The 17,972-nt window shown below is 41.9% G+C and overlaps 1 protein-coding gene across 1 annotated transcript in view; it reads left to right on the top strand.

Annotated features, from left to right (window-relative positions):
- Positions 1-17,666, top strand: part of LOC104532547 (ankyrin-2) — a 35,597-nt gene extending 17,931 nt beyond the window's left edge. Inside the window, exons 8-18 of the mRNA XM_029087425.1 lie at positions 444-518; positions 2,306-2,437; positions 2,938-3,084; positions 4,457-4,739; positions 7,098-7,383; positions 9,294-9,386; positions 9,968-10,051; positions 11,640-11,804; positions 13,241-13,423; positions 14,890-14,981; positions 17,077-17,666. Of these exons, the coding sequence (XP_028943258.1) occupies positions 444-518; positions 2,306-2,437; positions 2,938-3,084; positions 4,457-4,739; positions 7,098-7,383; positions 9,294-9,386; positions 9,968-10,051; positions 11,640-11,804; positions 13,241-13,423; positions 14,890-14,981; positions 17,077-17,260 (1,724 nt within the window). The 3' untranslated portion in view covers positions 17,261-17,666. The remainder of the gene's footprint in view (positions 1-443; positions 519-2,305; positions 2,438-2,937; positions 3,085-4,456; positions 4,740-7,097; positions 7,384-9,293; positions 9,387-9,967; positions 10,052-11,639; positions 11,805-13,240; positions 13,424-14,889; positions 14,982-17,076) is intronic.
- The last annotated feature ends 306 nt before the right edge of the window (positions 17,667-17,972 follow it).

Here is a 17,972-nt window from a genome sequence, read left to right as displayed (position 1 = left end):
CTACAACAAAAAGAAGAAAATTAGAAGCAGCAGTCCAGATGAATTTTTCAACCTTGGCATTTACCAAGGAGGCATGGAAAAGCAGGGCTCTTGACTTAGTTGAAGTCTCCCATTTAATGTTAGAATGTAGTTCTAGAATAGAACACTTGGCCAAATAGGCACAGGAGGTGCTTCAGTCCTTGTTTAGATTTTCACATGCAAGCCTGATTTTCAAATGGAACATGTAGCTAGTCCTGTGCTGTTTGAAAAATCAAGCTTCCCCCCCCACCCCCAGCCTGGGGATTTACAGTCCTCACTTTACAGTCCTAACAGCCTGTCCACATTTAGATTAGAGCAGTTAGAAAAAAATAAAATAGAACACTGCTTTCCCCTCTTGGGCTCTATCACCTATGAAAATGGTGTTTAACTTATAAAGGCAACTTGTGACTCTCTTTGACCTTTAGATCAACAGGATGATCAGGAAAGGACAGAAGAAAGACTGGCCCACATTGCTGATCATCTTGGATTCAGCTGGACAGGTAAAATGCACGTCGTCTGCTCCAGAGGGAAAGGAAGGGAGCATTCCTCACTTTCTTTTCATGTTTCTTTTAGATTATTTCCTGATTATCTAAAGATGTTTTATAGAAACATTTCAGTGAAAGTAACACAGATTGAAATGCAGGTAGATGTCTGTCACTGAAAAGCAGCTCAAAAGCTGTGCAGAAATCCCAGTGCTGCGTCAAAACTCTGCAATCCGACAAAAAATTGCTGCAAAAAAGTTAAACCAGGTCTGTCCCTAGAGCAGTACCACATTCCTGAAACTGAGCAAGGCTCTGGGAGTTAAAGAAGAGAGGAAAAAAAATCTGACGTCCTTCACAATGAAGATTATGCTCTGTACTGTTTTTATAAGCATCTTCAGAGTATATGCTAAATATCACTGATACTTTTGCTTAAGTTTCTCACCTCTTCCTTTCCTGTCCTCTATTTCAATCCATAGAGAAGACGGGGAGCATATGTCCCTCATCCCAATATAATCAAGATAATCCCCGTGGATTATCTTGGAATCGGGAGGACTTGGACCTGTGCGATGTAACACATTAGGAATCTGCTGAAAATTTTATAGAAACGAATAGACAGTTGTGAAAACAAAGCTAGAAAAAACAGTTGCTAATCAAAACAGTCCTTAATGTTTTATAGCATTTTTGAGAGGGCGGGGTAAAACACCTGCATAATTATTCCTGTCTTAGATCATGGTAAAGAGGGATTATAGTAGAGATTACTGTGTCAAATGTTCCTTTGGGGGATAAAGTAGTGGTTGTTTTTTGTTCACACTTAATTTGACTGCCTAGCATTTGAATCTCTTGTGTCGTTACTGTCTATTTGTTGAAGTTTACAGTTGCACCAATTTACAATCCAGCCTGGAAATAAGGTTATCTGGGGTTTGGAGTTCCCTCCACCCTGCTAAAACGTGGCACCCTGCAAAACCCAGCCTGTGCCACTATAGCAGTAATGACAATGGAACAGAATATGGATCCCAAAGAATTGGGGAGGAAGCAGAAATCTGGAGACCAGGAATAACAGTAGGAATCTCACAAATTCTCCATGGCTTTAACTCATTTAATGACCTGTTTTAACAGTTGCATCTTAGTTTGATGCGGGCAGAAAGCTGTTCCTGGATCCAATAACGACGTTACAGACTATTCAACCATTTCTCTGTTCTGGACTGCCCTCTGAGCCTGTGCTGCATCAGTTATTCTTAGTTTCACATTTTCAGCGTTTGGTTTTCAACTGTAATTCACAGACACATTTACTTTTCTTGAAATGACACAAATCCAGGGGAGTGGTGGTATTATGCTTTAATCTAGCCCTACAAAATGCCATTACTTAAAATGAATTCTTTTACTAGGTTTTGATTAAAGTTTCTGAAATAGTTAACATTTCAGAGGATAGAATCTGCTGAGCATGGTGCTCTGTAGCTAGAAATATTTTTATCTGCTCATGCGCTTTTACTGCAGCTGCACTCTGTTTGATAAGTTGTGACTGCTGAATTTTGTCAGTAGTGGTGTGGCTCTGACAGCTGGGAATGGTAGACACAAAATAAAAGCTCACACAGACCCATGACTTGTGGGCATAATGCATTTCTGTCTTTGTTGTGAACTGACTGTTTATCAGCGTCTCTAAATGTAACACAAGGTGCCTAAAAGCAAAGAGAATTTGGTCTCAGAAAAGTTTGTCATCCACTTTGCTGCCCATAGCTGTAAAATAGATGTAAGGCAGGGAAAAAGAAAAAGGCATCTTTACAGAGATAGATTTATTTATTTTTCAGAGCTAGCAAGAGAACTGGATTTCACAGAAGAGCAAATTCACCAGATCCGAATTGAAAATCCTAATTCACTTCAAGACCAGAGCCATGCACTCCTCAAATACTGGCTTGAAAGGGATGGGAAACACGCCACAGGTTGGTTTCCAGTTGGAGTACGTACAACTGTCTCCAGTTTGCTGGTTGAGGTGACAGATGTGTGTTACAATCACAAAAAGAAAATGTAGGTAAAATTTAAGCTATGGAAAGAATGATCATCAATTGCACTTGATTTTTTTTAAGCTTGTCTGTAAAACATGGTGTATCATAGGATTCTCAGAGACAACTAGTCTTGTTCATTTGAGGGCAAGGCAGAAGATCTTACAGCAAAGAAAGGCTGGGAAAAAAATGAGACCTCTTTTTCCTAGACTGAAAAATGTTTGGGGAAACTAAACAAATTTGTTAATGGCAAAAACAGGATGAGTGGTAAGTTTTATAGGCAGCCCTTCAGTTCATTTTAGACTTTACATAGCAATGCTTCTAAATGCATCTGTATTCTATATATGATATTATTGTACACGTCCTTCATATGGAAACCAGAAGGGAGAGAGCGTGTGAAATTCTGAACTCGGTTCCATGGTGTTGTTTTAATGCCACAGATACAAATCTCACCCAATGTCTTACAAAAATCAACCGAATGGATATTGTTCACCTGATGGAGACCAGCGGCATAGACTCCAGGCAGGCCCACGGCACCCGCACCTACGCAGAAATTGAACAGACAATAGGACTGGACCATAGTGAAGGTAACGGTCTCCTGATCCAGACTGTCCAGGTTGTCTGAGCTCAGCACTAGGTGCTGTTCTGAAGTGTTTGACTTGGATCATCTGTTAACTTTTATGACTGAGCATTAGAATCTCATTTTGAAAGCACAGATAATACAGATGAGCACAAGCAAGAAATCACACAGGTCACTGTTGCGCCTGATGTACGATCTCTGCATTAGCTGATTCTTACAAAGCAAATAAAGGAATGTGGGCAGAAACTACAGCAAATACTTCTGCCCAGTTTAGTGGGGTTTTTGGGTTTGTTTTTTTTTTTTTTGCTTATACAGTTGCCTTCATAAAAGTTAAGAAGTTTGCATTAGGATTTGACCAAGATTTGTAAAAGGAAAACTACTCCATGCTTTGGAAAAACCTTTGGGTTCAAATATCCAGGGTATTGTAATTCTGCTACGGAGCTGTTGGATTTCTTAAGTTTAAAAGTTCAGTAGATTAGATCAGTGGTTGCAAACTAAAGAAACACCTGAAATTTATGGGACGTAAAATTCTCTTTTCTGGAAGTTAAACTTTTACATCCTTAACTTCCTATTCAACTAGTAGCTCAGTAAAGTATTAGGCAGGTCCAAATGTCTCACCTTTAAGAGAATGTAGGAATAGAAGGTTGTTTGCTCTAATTAGCCTTTTAATATCACAACTGATTAACTTTAGAACATCATGCTCTGTGTCCAGCTCGAATTCAGTACAAGCAGTTACGTTTTCCCTCAAGCTGTTCTTCAGATTTCCATAGGTTCCTAGTGAACATGGCCAGTAAGGAAAAGCAAAGGCCCAAGCTTGCCACTTGCAGCCTGTGTGACAGACATACGTATGTTATTTCACCTTTTTTGCAGAATGAGAGCCCTTCCTTTGAGATGAGGGGTTGGGGCAGGTGGATGTGTTTGTATGCTTTGAAGCACATCAAATAACGAATTCTTGCACCTAGTCCTGTATGAATTTCTTTGTCCATACTTGTGTAGTTACTTTTTTCTATAAGATAGATAATGGATGGGGGGGAATAAAGTCACTAAAACCTATCCTAATCTGCTGGAAAAAAAACCCTGTTGTAAATCTTCTTTCATACTTTGAGGGTTTCAAGATTAATTATTCTGGGTAAATTTCTGGGTTTTTGGTTTTTTTTTTCCCTGTTACTGTCAAGATTCCTTATTTGGCAATAGTAGTGTTTATCCAGTGTTCCCTCAGCTACCTATAGAGAGGTTATGCCCTCTCCTACTCCAGATGTCTAACAGTTTTAGGTAGTGTATTCCATCCAGGGATTTTAAATGCAGATGGACAATGTAAAGGACTTCCTGCATTCTAGTAACACTTGTAATGACACTCCCCATCTCTCTGTTTTTTAAAGGGTTTTCTGCGCTGCCAGAAGAACTGTACAGTTCAAGACATAAGCAAGAACAACAACATGGAATATCTAAAGACAGGGACCCAAGTGAACACCCTCCTATTGTCTCCGAGGAAGATGTGTCTGTCAGTTATTCTCCTTTCCAGGACAGTACTCCCAGGAGTGAGGCAGAAGTATCAATGGCTGAGCTCCTGAGACAAGCACATAAGGAACAAGTAGAAGCTGAATTCTCAGGGAAACCCCAAGATGTGCCAGGAAAAACATCTGCTTCACAACATGAATACTTGTAAGTGTCAAAAGACCAGAATGAAACCCATGTGAAATGCATTCTCTCTTCTCTGTGTAATAAGAGAGCTTTACAGTTTTCTTTGAAACACAGGAACTTGTTAGAGTTTCCCTCCAGTCGTGCACACCAGTGCATTAGTTCCTGCTCCAGGTTTGACTTTTTAATCCATGTGGAGGAAGTCTTAGGGGTTAGGAGAGGAAGCCAGTTTGTCACTGTGAATAGAAAGCAGTAATGTAGCCTAGTACATAGGAGGGAAAAGAGGGGTAACACAGAGGTGGGGGTTTTTGCAAACTGTGTATATTTTTTCATATGTTAGATGGGAAGTAATGTTAATGGAATCAACACTAGAGGAGCCTTTCTTCAACTTTAAGGTGGCTTTTTCAGTTGAGGCAAAAAATTTCCAGCTTTATCATTACTCACAAAACTCATAAGCACTATTAGGAGCTAGATTGTTAAATGTAAATTCCAGATGGCTACAGGAACAGAAACAGGGTTCATACAGACATGACAAAAGTACTGAAGTGAACAACACATAATAAAGTGTAAATTTACAAGACCTGCACAACAGAGCCTTCAGTTCGGATCTGGGGCTGTCAGTGGGGTGGGTTTCATTTGGAAAGGAACTTGAGAAGGGTCATATTTCTTTCTTCCCACCATCCCTAATCGTGGGGATCCCACCCCACACTGAGAACTCTATGCAGGGTTGATTCAGATATTCCTAGGCTAGCAAAATATCAAGGGTCCCCTTCCAAAGAAGTGGTTTTCCTGGGAGTGATCAGCTTTGATGTGGAGATGCAGCTCCAGAGGGTCAAAATCCGATTGAGTCCAGCAAATGGTCTTCTGGGGGTTCTTTTACTCAAGATGTGCTTTACACCCAGGAGAGAGTGTGGGAGACAGAAAACAGCATCGAAGGCAGAGGACTTAGGTTGCACTGACAGGCAGAAATACCAATAGTTCTTAATGATTTGTATGAGGAAATTAATTTTTTGAGGAATAGAGAATAGATTAAAGACAAAGTTGACAATGCTAAATGAGACCAGTGATGACGGGGGAGTGTCACCACACTTCATGTCTAGTTGCACTAGGAGGAAAACAGGGCTAGATTTAAATAGCTTATAAGGAACACATACGAAGAGGAATTATACAATCATAGCTATAGCCTGGTGAATGGGAAAAAAGGCTGGATCAATACATTTTAACTTACACGACAGTGAAATCTTGTCTTCCTTTAGAACACAATTGTTTCAAGGGCAGTAGTTGGGGAGCACTACAAATTGTCAAAATCCAACTTGTATCAGGAAAAAACCCATCTACATACAAGTTATTCTGTTACTGTTATCCCCTCATGGGACCGGTTATGGGGAAGAGAATCTGGACTCCTGTTATTAAAACGTAACTATTTCCTCAGTTAATTTTTAGGGTGAGAGTGGGTAAAAAGCAAGCGTGTCGATGTGAGCTCCAAAGCATCGCAGAAGTTTTACAAGTGGAAGATTTAATTTTCGCAGGCTCACTATTTTTCAGGCTGTAATTCCACCAGTTTTGATACAGTTGTCTGTTTTTCTTTTTACCAATATACATGAAAAGGGAGATGTCAGCCTCAAAAGAAGGTTCTGGGTGGTGAAGCGGGCAATGTGTTCGCAGTTAGTGCAAATCAGAAGTGGCTTTTTCAAGCTGGCATGAGAGTTACTAGGTTACTTGATAAAGCTCAGTTAGATGAGAGTTAGCTTAATATCTGAAGTCACTATTGCACCCATATGCAACAGAAAAATATTACATGTTTGTATGCTTTAATGTATGTATTACCTTTATACATGTTACATTGTAATGTATGTAATAATATGTTTAAATAACTTGTGGCAGCAATTAAATCATAGCGAAGTTCAACAGTGAAAATAACGTTACAAAGTACAATTCTCTGCTAAATTTTTGTTTGCTATGACTTTAGAATTCTACATAAAAGTTGTCTCTCCTCAACTGCAGCTGTATAGCTTGTAATTAATGTAGCAGTTGCTTCACATTCATCTGTAGTGACCCAGTCTCTTTCTCCCCCCACAAAAAAAAAGGTGATACATAGATTTGTGAGGGCACAGGTGACAGCAAAGCTCACATAAATGCTTTACAGAGACCAAATTGTACAGAATTTGGTGCAGTGTTAGGACATCCATTTGGAGATTTTCTTGGGTTGGAAGATGGGAGGGATTCCAAGCCAGATTGCTCAGTAGTTATTGTCAAGGAGTATCAGCTATTTCTAGACTTTGCTAGACAACATAACAATACTTAATCAGTGCCTAAGGTTCCATAAGTGGAAACTGGAAAGCACTGCGTGGTAGTAACTCCCCTTGCACCTGTAATTCCCAGTGTCACGACTCCAGGAACAGAGCAGTCTACAGCACCAGGGACTGGAAAAGCAGCAAGCGAAAAATCTGCACACTTCGATGTGGCAAAGGCAGAGAGAGAAAAACCATCCCCACAGCCCCCATCGTCTGCTCAGAGAGGTGACTCTCCTGTCGTCCAGGAGCCCGAGGACACCCAGCTCCACCAGGATGACCTCTCTCCAAGGAGAACTAGTCTGGTGATAGTGGAGTCAACTGATGAGCAGACAGAAAAGTTTGGAAGAGGCTATGAAGAGGAGTCTTTAGAAAAGGTAAATAATGACTTTGCCTCAAAGTAATCGACACAAAATAACAAGTTTTATGTCTTGCTCAATTCCTTAAGATGAGAATATTTTTAATCGGCCTAATTAATCCCCATGTGCAACTGAATCTCTTCTCCTCTCCTCTGTGGTTATAAGGGCTCGCTGTAGTCATTTGTACAGAGGTTTTCAAAGCTGAGCAATACTCATATCCTAAAATCGAGACTATAATTCTGGTTCTGCTACCCTTATTTGTCTTTTGCTCTCTGAGAGTCATGTCCATGCACCTGAGAGAGCATTAGTGTAACTGACAGGTGCAGAAACAAACCAGGTACAGGTGAAAGCTGAAAAGCAGCTGTAACAAAAGACACGGTAATAAAGTTAAAAGCTGATGAAGAAAGGCAAGACTAGCCCAGAGCAGCATGAAGAATGGCGTGGAAAATACTGTGAAGTTAGTGAGATGATGGAAAAGAGGCAGCAGGATGTACGTTGCAGAATCCTAAGGATGTACTGGAAGAAAGGAATTTGAGCGTGGTGTTTATGTAGCATGCAGGCAGTAAAGGGAAAAGGAGACGGGAGATGGAAGAGAAGAACAAAAACTCTGTGAGGTAGGTCCTTGGTTGTGGCAAAGGAACGTTATCGCAATGTTTGGAGAGGGAAAGACGTCGAGGGGCAGTGAAAGGAAGCAACTGTATTGCTTTTAGTGAGGAATTTAAATTACATGGCAGGTGAAGGTTTGATAAGAAAGAGCTTGCTTTGCCTGTTCTAAGTGGAAGAAAAGGAGAAGGTGTAATTGGGTAGGAAATGGGTGTTATCAGTGAAGTCAGAACTGAGAAGCACAGTTGTGCTTAAGCAGGTTGTTTCCTGTTTTGACGTTTGTAGGAAATGGGTGTTATCAGTGAAGTCAGAAGCACAGTTGTGCTTAAGCAGAAATTGTTTCCTGTTTTGACATTCACCTAGAAACAGACTCTTCTTTCTTTGCTGTTCATGTTGCCAAAGCTGCCACCTCTGGAGTGAAGTTTCAGAGCTCTGCCTCTGGGATCTCAGGAAAAGGCTGAACATAGTATGTGCAGGATTTCCCAGATGCTGACAGATGAGCTACAGTAGGACTTGCTACAATGGCTGCCGTAGGAAAGGCTGCCCTCAAAGACAGCTTACTTTTCTTTTCCCCTCTAGTTCTTTTTATTAAAGTAAAACAACAACCAGCACCAAAAAGAAACACCCCTTCCCTTATTTATTTTCCCCTTTATGCTTTTATACTGTGGATGTTTCCCAAATAGTTCTTTTCAGCTTCTCGTTGACTTCTGACCTCTTCACTTAAGCTTTTAATTCCCTCTGCAGGAGAGAAAACTGCAACACTTGGGTTTGTTTTCAATTTTTCAGTTCAATTGTTCAATTTTTCAGTTCAATTTTTCTTGATCTTTCCAAGGGTGTTGATATCTTGTCCTCTAGTTAAAACTCTCTAGTCCTGTTGTCTATGCTGCATTATGTACTTCTTGGTATGGAGGATGAAAAGGTTTTCTTACCATTTTCAGTGTAATTAATACAGAAACCGTGTGCAATATGTCTGACTTGCAGAGCTGGTGTCAGTAACACCTGCAACGACGTCTTGCCACAAATTTCAGGTTTGTCCCTGGCAAGCTTAAGAGCACCAAGACCACTAAGAGCATCGTATAGAATTGATGCCACAAAGATTCATCCTTCTTTTTTCAATGTGCTAACGAACCACTAATGCATAGTCAAGGGGCCAAAGCCTCCCACCCCACATCAGTGTTTCACAGATTAAAGTCAGATAGGAGGCCAAAATCCTAAAATAGTAAAAATTTTCCAAAGTGTAAATGGTTTTAGACAAAAGCAAGACAGAACCTGTCAGTACTGCTAGTACCACACACAACAGAGCACTGCTTCCATGCCTCCACCAGGACGTAGCAGAGGAGTTAGGTGGGCTGGAGACCAGCTCGGATGAGGACGAGATGGTCACTACCAGGGTCGTTCGTCGCCGGGTGATTATTCAGGTACTGAGTGTTGAATGGTTGCAGTGAGCCGATGGTGACTAGACCCTCCTAACACCTCGAGGCATGCTGCTGAGATGGCCACGTGGCTGGTATTGCTCCTGAAGCTGGAATGTTCCTGGATAATGCATGGGCATTGGATAAACCATTCCAATACCTCTTCTTGAAGGGAGGATTGTAGTCATACTGCTAACCCAACTCTAAATTATAGTCATACTGCTAACCCAACCCTAAATTATAGTCATACTGCTAACCCAACCCTAAATTATAGTCATACTGCTCACCCAACCCTAAATTGTAGTCATACTGCTCACCCAACTCTAAATCACATTAGATGCCTCCACAGGAGGACAACGAAGACTTCTCAGCCCCATAAATAACGTGGTCAACTAACATATTTGCTTGTCCACTGTGGCATAACTTTTCTTTGCATGCCTTTATAAGTATTTTTTTTTGCAGAACAGAATTTGCTGACTTTTCTCAATTATTTTTTTCGTTCTTTAACCAATTAACCAATTTTAAAATTGCTTCAAGTTACCTCTATGAAGGCCTTGCTTGATAAAACCTTGTTCTTTGTCATACAGGCTGATAGTATGCCTGAAATGCCACCAGAAACAGTCACAGAAGAGCAATATACAGACGAACACGGCCACACAGTGGTAAAGAAGGTACTGTCAGTTGTGCCCCTTGCTGCCTTCTCACTGCCCTACAAAAGGAAGGATAAACACATCCACCTACATGCCCAATTTTCTTTTGTGAAGTGGCATGATTTGTAAGAGTAGAGCATGGAAAGAACCAGAATTCCTGTTCATGAGAGATTCCAAAGTTTGAAGAATTATTTTGATTCACAAGATGATTGTGTTACAGTTTATAACTTGATATATTTTGTTAATTTTCCCACTTAAAGCCAGTGAAAATTCTGCATAGATTCTGCATTTCTGAGAAAAAGTGTTTTGTTAAAAAAAAAAAAAAAGAAAGAAAGAAAAAAAAACCCCACACCATCCCAGTTTTATCTAAGATCATGTTTGCTCGTATTAATGAAACTAATGGAGGGCTGGGTCTGCAAGAGTCATCTAAATCCAGACTTGAAATCTTTAAAATCTCCTCTCAGCTGTGCCTGATCAGGTTCCTAAATTTCTGTGGCTGTACATACAGTTCATTTTTTGCAGCACAAAGAATATGGAAAGTACTTATTTACGTGATGGCCTCATAAAACAAGCATTTTCAGACCATGGCTATGAAAGTGAATTCTGCACAGCACGGAAGTGGAAGAGGAACTTGTGTGCTCCTTGCTGTATCTGACAGCTCAGTGCTTACAGAATTGGTCTAGGGCTTGTCTCAGTTTTGCTGGTGGCAAATTCCATCTTGTGTCTCCCAAGAAAACATCATGGACCCTCAGCTGGACAGCATGTCTCTGGAAGCTGTTGGAATTCATCTCAAAATAAACAAGCCCAGCCAAATATTCCTGGGCACGTTGTGTAAGAGTGAGCATGACTATTCTTCTGTGTAGGTCCATGCCTGGGAGCTCGCTACCCCCACGTCTGTGGGGGGTACCTTAACTACAGGTGACCCAGTCTGATTGAGCATCACAGCATATAAGCTTTTGGACAGAGTGGGAGGTAACTGCTCAATATTGCCTTGTCAAAAGGGGCTGGGAAGGCGTACGACAACATAGTGCTCATGGTCATCCACAAAGGGATCCTCCTGAGAAATCTATCTCCTCTTGAACCCTGCAGTTCTCTGCCCCTCCTCTTTGTTTGCCTTGCCAGTGCCTAGAAAGCTTAAGCACCAGATAAGTCTCTTAAGTAGGTTAATTCTAGCTCATTAGTTCACTAGTGGTGAGTACCATCGGTGTCAGAATGGGATGTCCGAGTCCCTCTGTGAATCTAGTTCTAAACTTTTGATAGCCAAGCTGTGAACCTCTTACTTTCAGAAGCCTTTTAGAAAATGCCAGGCTGTTGTGTGATTGTAATGTATGTTTCCTCTTTAAAATCCTTTTCTAATAATAACAACTCATGCTCTAGAGAGTCATTCCAATATCTACATTGTGGTGTGGTGACCTAAGTAGGGTGAGTGCATCAACTTGCAGCTTGACTACAGGTACTTGTCAGCGTACGTGTTCAAGACTGAACCATCTGGGCAGGTTTTTCCACGCAGGAAAAAATGCCCTTTGAGTAGAAAATACTATAGAGAGAATTAGAAGGGAGTGTGTTATTGTTAATTCTTTTGGGACAAAGCTCTATTTCATTCCTTCAGGTCACTAGAAAGATCATCCGGCGATATGTTTCTCCAGATGGCACAGAAAAAGAGGAAGTCCTAATGCAAGGAACTCCTCAAAGACCTGTCACTGTTGAGGAAGGAGATGGCTATTCCAAAGTTGTAAAACGGGTTGTGCTGAAGAGCGGCAGTGAACAGTCAGAGGTCAGGTCTTCCTACTTTCCTTGACACGGTACAAAGCAGCAGTGCACCAGCAGTTTACTTAGTAATGACGTCTTACTCATGCCAACAACGTTCAGTTTTGAATGATACTTTAAAAGGTTTTCTTGCAGATGGAAAGGCCTCAGAATAAAGACAGGAAGAAGGCGAGGGGTGGGAAGGTGGGCAGGGAAAGATTTTTCCCAGAAAATAAGTCAGGATACAGATTCTGTGATTTATGAGAAGTACCAAATTCATAAAGAAAGCAACTCTGTACTAAGATGATCTGTAGATAACTGACAAATCGGTATTTGTTATTATACCTCTTACTCTAATAAGAAAATCAGTGAGCATTGTAATGAAATGCTCTGATGTGGCCGAGACTTCCACAACTAAGCCCTTCTAAAACTACAGTTATATTAGGTTTAACTTACTGGTGTGTTCTGTGATTTGAAGAGGCTAAACAAAAAAAGTATTACTTTCATGCAAACTGTTTGTAGAGCCAGGTCATTAAAAAGAAAAAATACAACCTGAAAAGGTAAGTGCTTTCAGTGTATCATCTCCTGCCTTAGCTCACCGTACAGCCCTGCAGATATCTGTATCAGCAAAATTAAGGTTGTGACAGAGGGACAAAGCTAGTCACAGGGCTTGCTTTCAAGAGTCCTGCAGCTGAAAGCTGTGTTTAGCAAGCGGTCATTAGAAATGCTGAGAATGTAACTGCTGTTCTCTCTTGCCAGAATTAATCATCAGAATTAATTCTCTAGGAGTAAGGTAATGAGAAAACAAAGTTAGTTAGCTGACCACGTCAGAGCTGCTCTTATCACATGGGACCCATCTACATTAAATTCATATTTTGCCAAACAGAATCCTGTTTGTCACCTTCCCAGGCTATTCTGATGTTCTGGTCTGTTGCTCCTGTAAGCATTCATTGATTTTACCAGTGTGAATTATCTCTCAGAAGAATATCTTAAAATTAAGATAGGAGCTGATACCACTAATTCGTACTACCTGTGTGAATACAGGGATGGTTCAGAGCAGCAGGTCCACTCCGGTGGCCTTGGCAGGTGAGCCAGTACGGCAGCCTGCGGTCTAGGGGAGGGCAGCAATATCCCTGCTCCCCTCAGGCTAGTTCAGGTTCAAGGAGCAGTTTCCACCCCCCAGCACAGAGCTTCTCAGCAGAATAAACCACCCAGGGCTGTTCCTGCTGGCTGAACTGGCGTGTGTCTTACAGCATCTCGTCCCGGAGCTGTGAAGCAGGTAATAAACTGTGTATTTTACTACCTCACTTGCTATTTTGATGCACACACATAGCAAGTGAGACGCTTACGTTCTCGTTCTCTATGACAAGGATTAAGAAAGAATGCTAGAGTAACTACAAGCTTTGTTCACATCCGTTATGTACTTCATCATATCCAACGTACTTCTGCTTTGTAACCTCCCAGGTGACCCTCTCTGAACCGGCTGTTGTTCCTAGTGCCTCCAAATTCCAGTCTGAACCAGTGGAAGGCCGGAAGGTCAGCAAAGTCATAAAGACCACCGTAGTGCAAGGAGAGAGGACGGAGAAACACCTGGGGGATGCTAGCTTAGCTACTGATCTTCCGTCAGCTAAAGAGGACTTTGAGGAGGTAAAAATGCCTTTTTAAATATACGTATTTAAACGAGCGTCACAGCACACGGGGGACAAACTCTATTGAGAGTTTTGTTGGTGGAGCATCACGCTCAACTACGGAGTGTAAACCTCTGTTGTTACACTCAGCCGCGTTATAAAAGGATCAGGATATCAAGTGTGTGTGGGGGGAAGTTAAAGTTACAGAATTAGCTGTGAGACATTTAGAGATTCTAAAAACAAAAACCACAGAGGCTTTAAACTGTTAGAAATCCTGGGTATTGTTACTGTTAAAGAAAAACTTCATTCGTGTGTTACCACACGCATGGAGCTAATTATAGAAATGGATACAGTTAAGTCTACTCTCTGGGTACCTTTGATGTGTTTGTCCTTGAAAGGAAGAAATAGCTACCAAGCTAATTAGCCCCTGTCCTGGTTTTATGCTTTTTCTGATCAGTTTAGACATTTCAGTAGTAGAAAAGTGATAATGAATTAATATAGTTTTTTTCCTGTAAGGAAATGATAGCACTTCAATCTTAATCCATTTTATTGTCTCTTTGAATAACACGTGTAAAACAAGATTCATAAAAGTTTTGTGTCATTAGTTGCAGCATAAGGACTCGGTTTGCTTTTTTTATTTAACAAAATAGCATCTAAAACCAAAATGTCATTGTCTGGATATTCCCTGCTGTACAGTGGTTTTACAGCTTGCAGGAAGACAAGTGCTAAGAGATTAAGATGCCAGATTTCCCGTAATGAATCTAGGCCTGGTAGCCACATCCCTCTCTCCTGACAATAACAACAAAACAAGCAGCAAAAACTGTCATGTGGAGGTTCAAAGACATGGCTGGGGAAATAACACTTTTTTCCCCAACTTGCAGCTTCTAGTTTAGTAAATCAAGAAGCCTGTGGACAATCCCACAGACAAACCCACGTCCAGCCAGGAGGAAAAGAAAAATGCTGCCTTTCTTTTCTATTATTCTTTTTTCTATGAAGCATTAGTAACAGCAGGTATGCTGTGGAAAAGCCTGATGCCTTCATTCGCTGCTTCTCCCACGTCAGTACAGGCAAGGCTCAGGCGAGGCCACCCCTCTTTTCTCTGCATACCCCTGGCTGTACTGCTCCTATCAAGAGAGTCTTTTCTGTGGCAGGAAAAGGTCGCTGTAGCAGCTGTCTGTCATCAAGAGATGAGTTCTGCAAGTGCAGGGCTACTTCAGAGTTGAAAAGAAAGTACCAAGCCATGCTTCAGTACGATTATTAGGAAAATGAAACTGTCCTGTACAAGAAACTGTAACTGATTTTGACATTTGAGAGGATGCCAATAGCAGGCAGATGCTTCTCTTATTTGTCTAGTCATAATTTTCTCAGCATTAAATTCATTTATATTAATGAGTTAACATAAAGCACTAAGGTATGAAGAGTCATTACCTTCTCTCTTAAGTTTTAGGGTTTTGTTTTAATTTGACGTTTATGTTTTAATTTGAGGCTCTGAGCTATACAGGTAACCAAATGAAAGTCCAACTCCCTGCTTTAGTCGAGAAAGAAATAACGAAAGAGGACGGCTCAATTATTAAAAGGTTTGGCTTGGCATGTCAGTGAACTATTACTAGAGAAGGATTAACCAACTCATAATAAACGTGTGGATTTAAATGAGTGTCTGAAGTGAAACCACTGGCGGCATCTGAAGCTTGATTTGCAAAAGTACTAAAGATTACGACTAGCATTCTCTTCCAGGAAGGGACAGACGCGCCGGAAAGGGCTGCATTCCCTTGAAAAGACTCTGTGAATAGGAGTGTGCTGGGTTCCCCCTGGTCCCTAACCTGCCTGTCCCACCACGGAATCAGGGAGAGAATAGGAAGAGCAAAAGTGAGAAAGAAAACTCATGGGTTGAATGAAGATAGTTTAAGAAGGGAAGGAAAGGGGGAAGAACCAAACAAGTGATGCAAAGGCAGTCAGTCACTCACCATGTCCCACACGCAGACTGATGCCCAGCCAGTCGCTGAGCAGTCCTCACCTTGGAAGACAGAACCTCCCACCCTTCCCAGTTTCTTCTCCTACCCCCCGTTTCGATTGCTGAGCATGATTCTGTACCGTATGGAACATCCCTTGGGCCAGCTCAGGCCAGCTGTCCCGGCTGGGTGCCCTCCCCATCTGTTGCCCACCCCCAGCCTACTCGCTGAGGGGGTCCGTGGGGAAGAAAAGGGAAAGCTTCGGTGCTGTGTATGCCCTGTTGAGCAGTGGCCAAAGCCTTGGTCTGTCACCCACGCTGGTGTAGACCCACATGGAAGACAGTGCAGCACACAGGCTGCCCTGAGGAAAGGGAATTGCACCCTGGCTAGAGCCAGTGCCAAGGGCTGTCGCTGCCGAGCTGGTTTCACGGGAGGCGATGCAAGAATAAAAGCGTGGTTTGCAGTTAACAACATTAACCAGGGTTACTGCACAGATATTTTTTCAGACCAGTTGACTCTGTGCTCATTTGATAATTTGAACATGATCAAAATAGGTGAGAGGATATATGGAGATAGATATTTAGAGAGAGACGCATGTGACTACTGAGCCTTATGAAGAATGAGGCAGGGCACAGACAGGAAAATATTTGAGAGGAAAAAAAAAGCTACTGTAGTACAGCAAGTGTATTCATTCCCATCACACAGCTTGCACCAAGGCTGGGTGTCTTCTACACACCTTTTCTGTCAGACCATTTGAATTGGTGGTGGCCATTGGGGTGGTAAAGCCACTATTAGCATCTAAAAAACCATCCTGAACAGTAACAGGCTGTAAAACACACACCAGTTCCAGGGTTAGCGGGATGGTGTCGCAAGGACACGCTGGGAGACCTGCTGCATCTGCTTTGGGATGAAGGGTCCAACTGCATTCTTCTCCAAGTGATCCATCTAACAGAGGGACCTTCTGGTCACTCGGGTCAAATAAAGAAGTGTCAGCTGTCTGATCAAAACTGAGCTATTCCTGGCTAAACGTGCAGGAATTTCCAAGTGTGCTTGGCCTTCCCCTGGTCCTCTCTCAAGGACACTGACCAAAAATTAGGCTTCTGGCTAAGGCAAGCAAGAGACACCCAGTTGTCCTATGACAACTCTATTTATTTGCCCAAATCTGGAAGGGACTTGGTGAGATGTAAGGTTCTAACTAGTAGAGCAAGATGGTTCCACTGAGGTCAGAGAGTGAAGAGCAGAGTACTTGAGGACACTAGATGACCACAAATGAAGTTTTACTGGCTGTCAGAAGTAAAACTCATGCAGAAGAAGTAAGACTTGCTCAGAAGTAAGCGTTCAAGAAATTGGTCAGCCTGAATTATTATTGTACAGGACAACTCTGTAGGTTGAAGTTAAACACAGCAAATAGGGAGGTCGTGGGTGAATTTCAGCATCTGTTGCATGTCCATGTGTTACCGCATGTTTTTGCTAGAACTGTGTGACTAATGAGTGTATAGAGATTAATTGCTATCGGTTTATGTTATGACAGTCAGTTAAAGTGCTGGGGTGTGTTGTATTCAGAACGCATAAGGAGTATCTGGCTTAAGCTGCCAGCTACAGGTCTTCTCGTGTTCTTTTAAATGAAAAAAAACCTTAAAACTGCAGCTGTAAAGGAGCCTTTTTTAAAACCTTCAGGAACTGTGGGCTTTTAAAGACAGTTTTCTCATTTATTTTGTTTTAGGACAACACTGAGTAAAGCTAGCACACAGAAGAGGACTGTGATGAAGGATCAGTATGGAAAACATGTTCACATAGAAGAGGTGGAAGACACACCAGAAGCACTACCACAGGATGACCTCCAACATGACCTCCAGCAGCTTCTTAGACACTTCTGCAAAGAGGACTGGAAACAGGAGGCAAAGTGAGAAGCTGCCATCCCTCAACACCACCACACAACCATCCATCCTGTACGCAGCACTCATCTTCTCTAGGTGTAGACGTTCTTACCACTGGAAGACACTGCCATTTCTACTTGTGCAGATGCAGTGAATCCATTTCTTTTCCCCCCTCACCCCTGCCCTGTATTTGATTTTTGGGGTTTTTGTTATTTTTTTTACCCTGTAAGCTAATTTGTGACCAAAGATAGCATCCTTCATTCGGGATGATTTATCCACCGAATCGTCGTCTTTGTGCTGCGCTGGGAATTTGTCGGCATCGCCTCTTCTCGCCGTTCCTTTGCTTCTGCACTAGCTTCAGGAAATTGCATTTGTCAAGCCAACTTCATCCACAGGCCTCTTCGAGTGACTATGTACATGCACCATAAAAAAGGGAGCTGACGAGTAAACTGTATATAGCAAAGAGCATTTGGACTTGGAAGACTGCAGAAAACACACTGCCTGTGACCACGATGAGCATCATGGATTACAAGGTCTGCTGTTTTCTGCTGAACAGCGATTCATGGAATAACGTTAACACAATCGACTGCAGACACAGACTGGCTGAGGAGGAAGCGCTGCAGATCTCCTGCAGCCGTTCAGACTTCCAGTTTAGGGATCTATTATAGCTAAAGGCTCTAAGAGTCAGGCTGAAACCCTGGAAATTCAGCTGTTCTCCTGCAGTAACAGCTGCCTGTGGCCA

The sequence above is a fragment of the Antrostomus carolinensis genome, unplaced genomic scaffold (assembly GCF_000700745.2).
Source record: "Antrostomus carolinensis isolate BGI_N321 unplaced genomic scaffold, ASM70074v2 scaffold12521, whole genome shotgun sequence".
Classification (NCBI taxonomy): domain Eukaryota; kingdom Metazoa; phylum Chordata; class Aves; order Caprimulgiformes; family Caprimulgidae; genus Antrostomus; species Antrostomus carolinensis.
The sequence above is the reverse complement of the archived record's forward strand: the minus strand, read 5'-3'. Positions and strand labels throughout refer to the sequence as shown.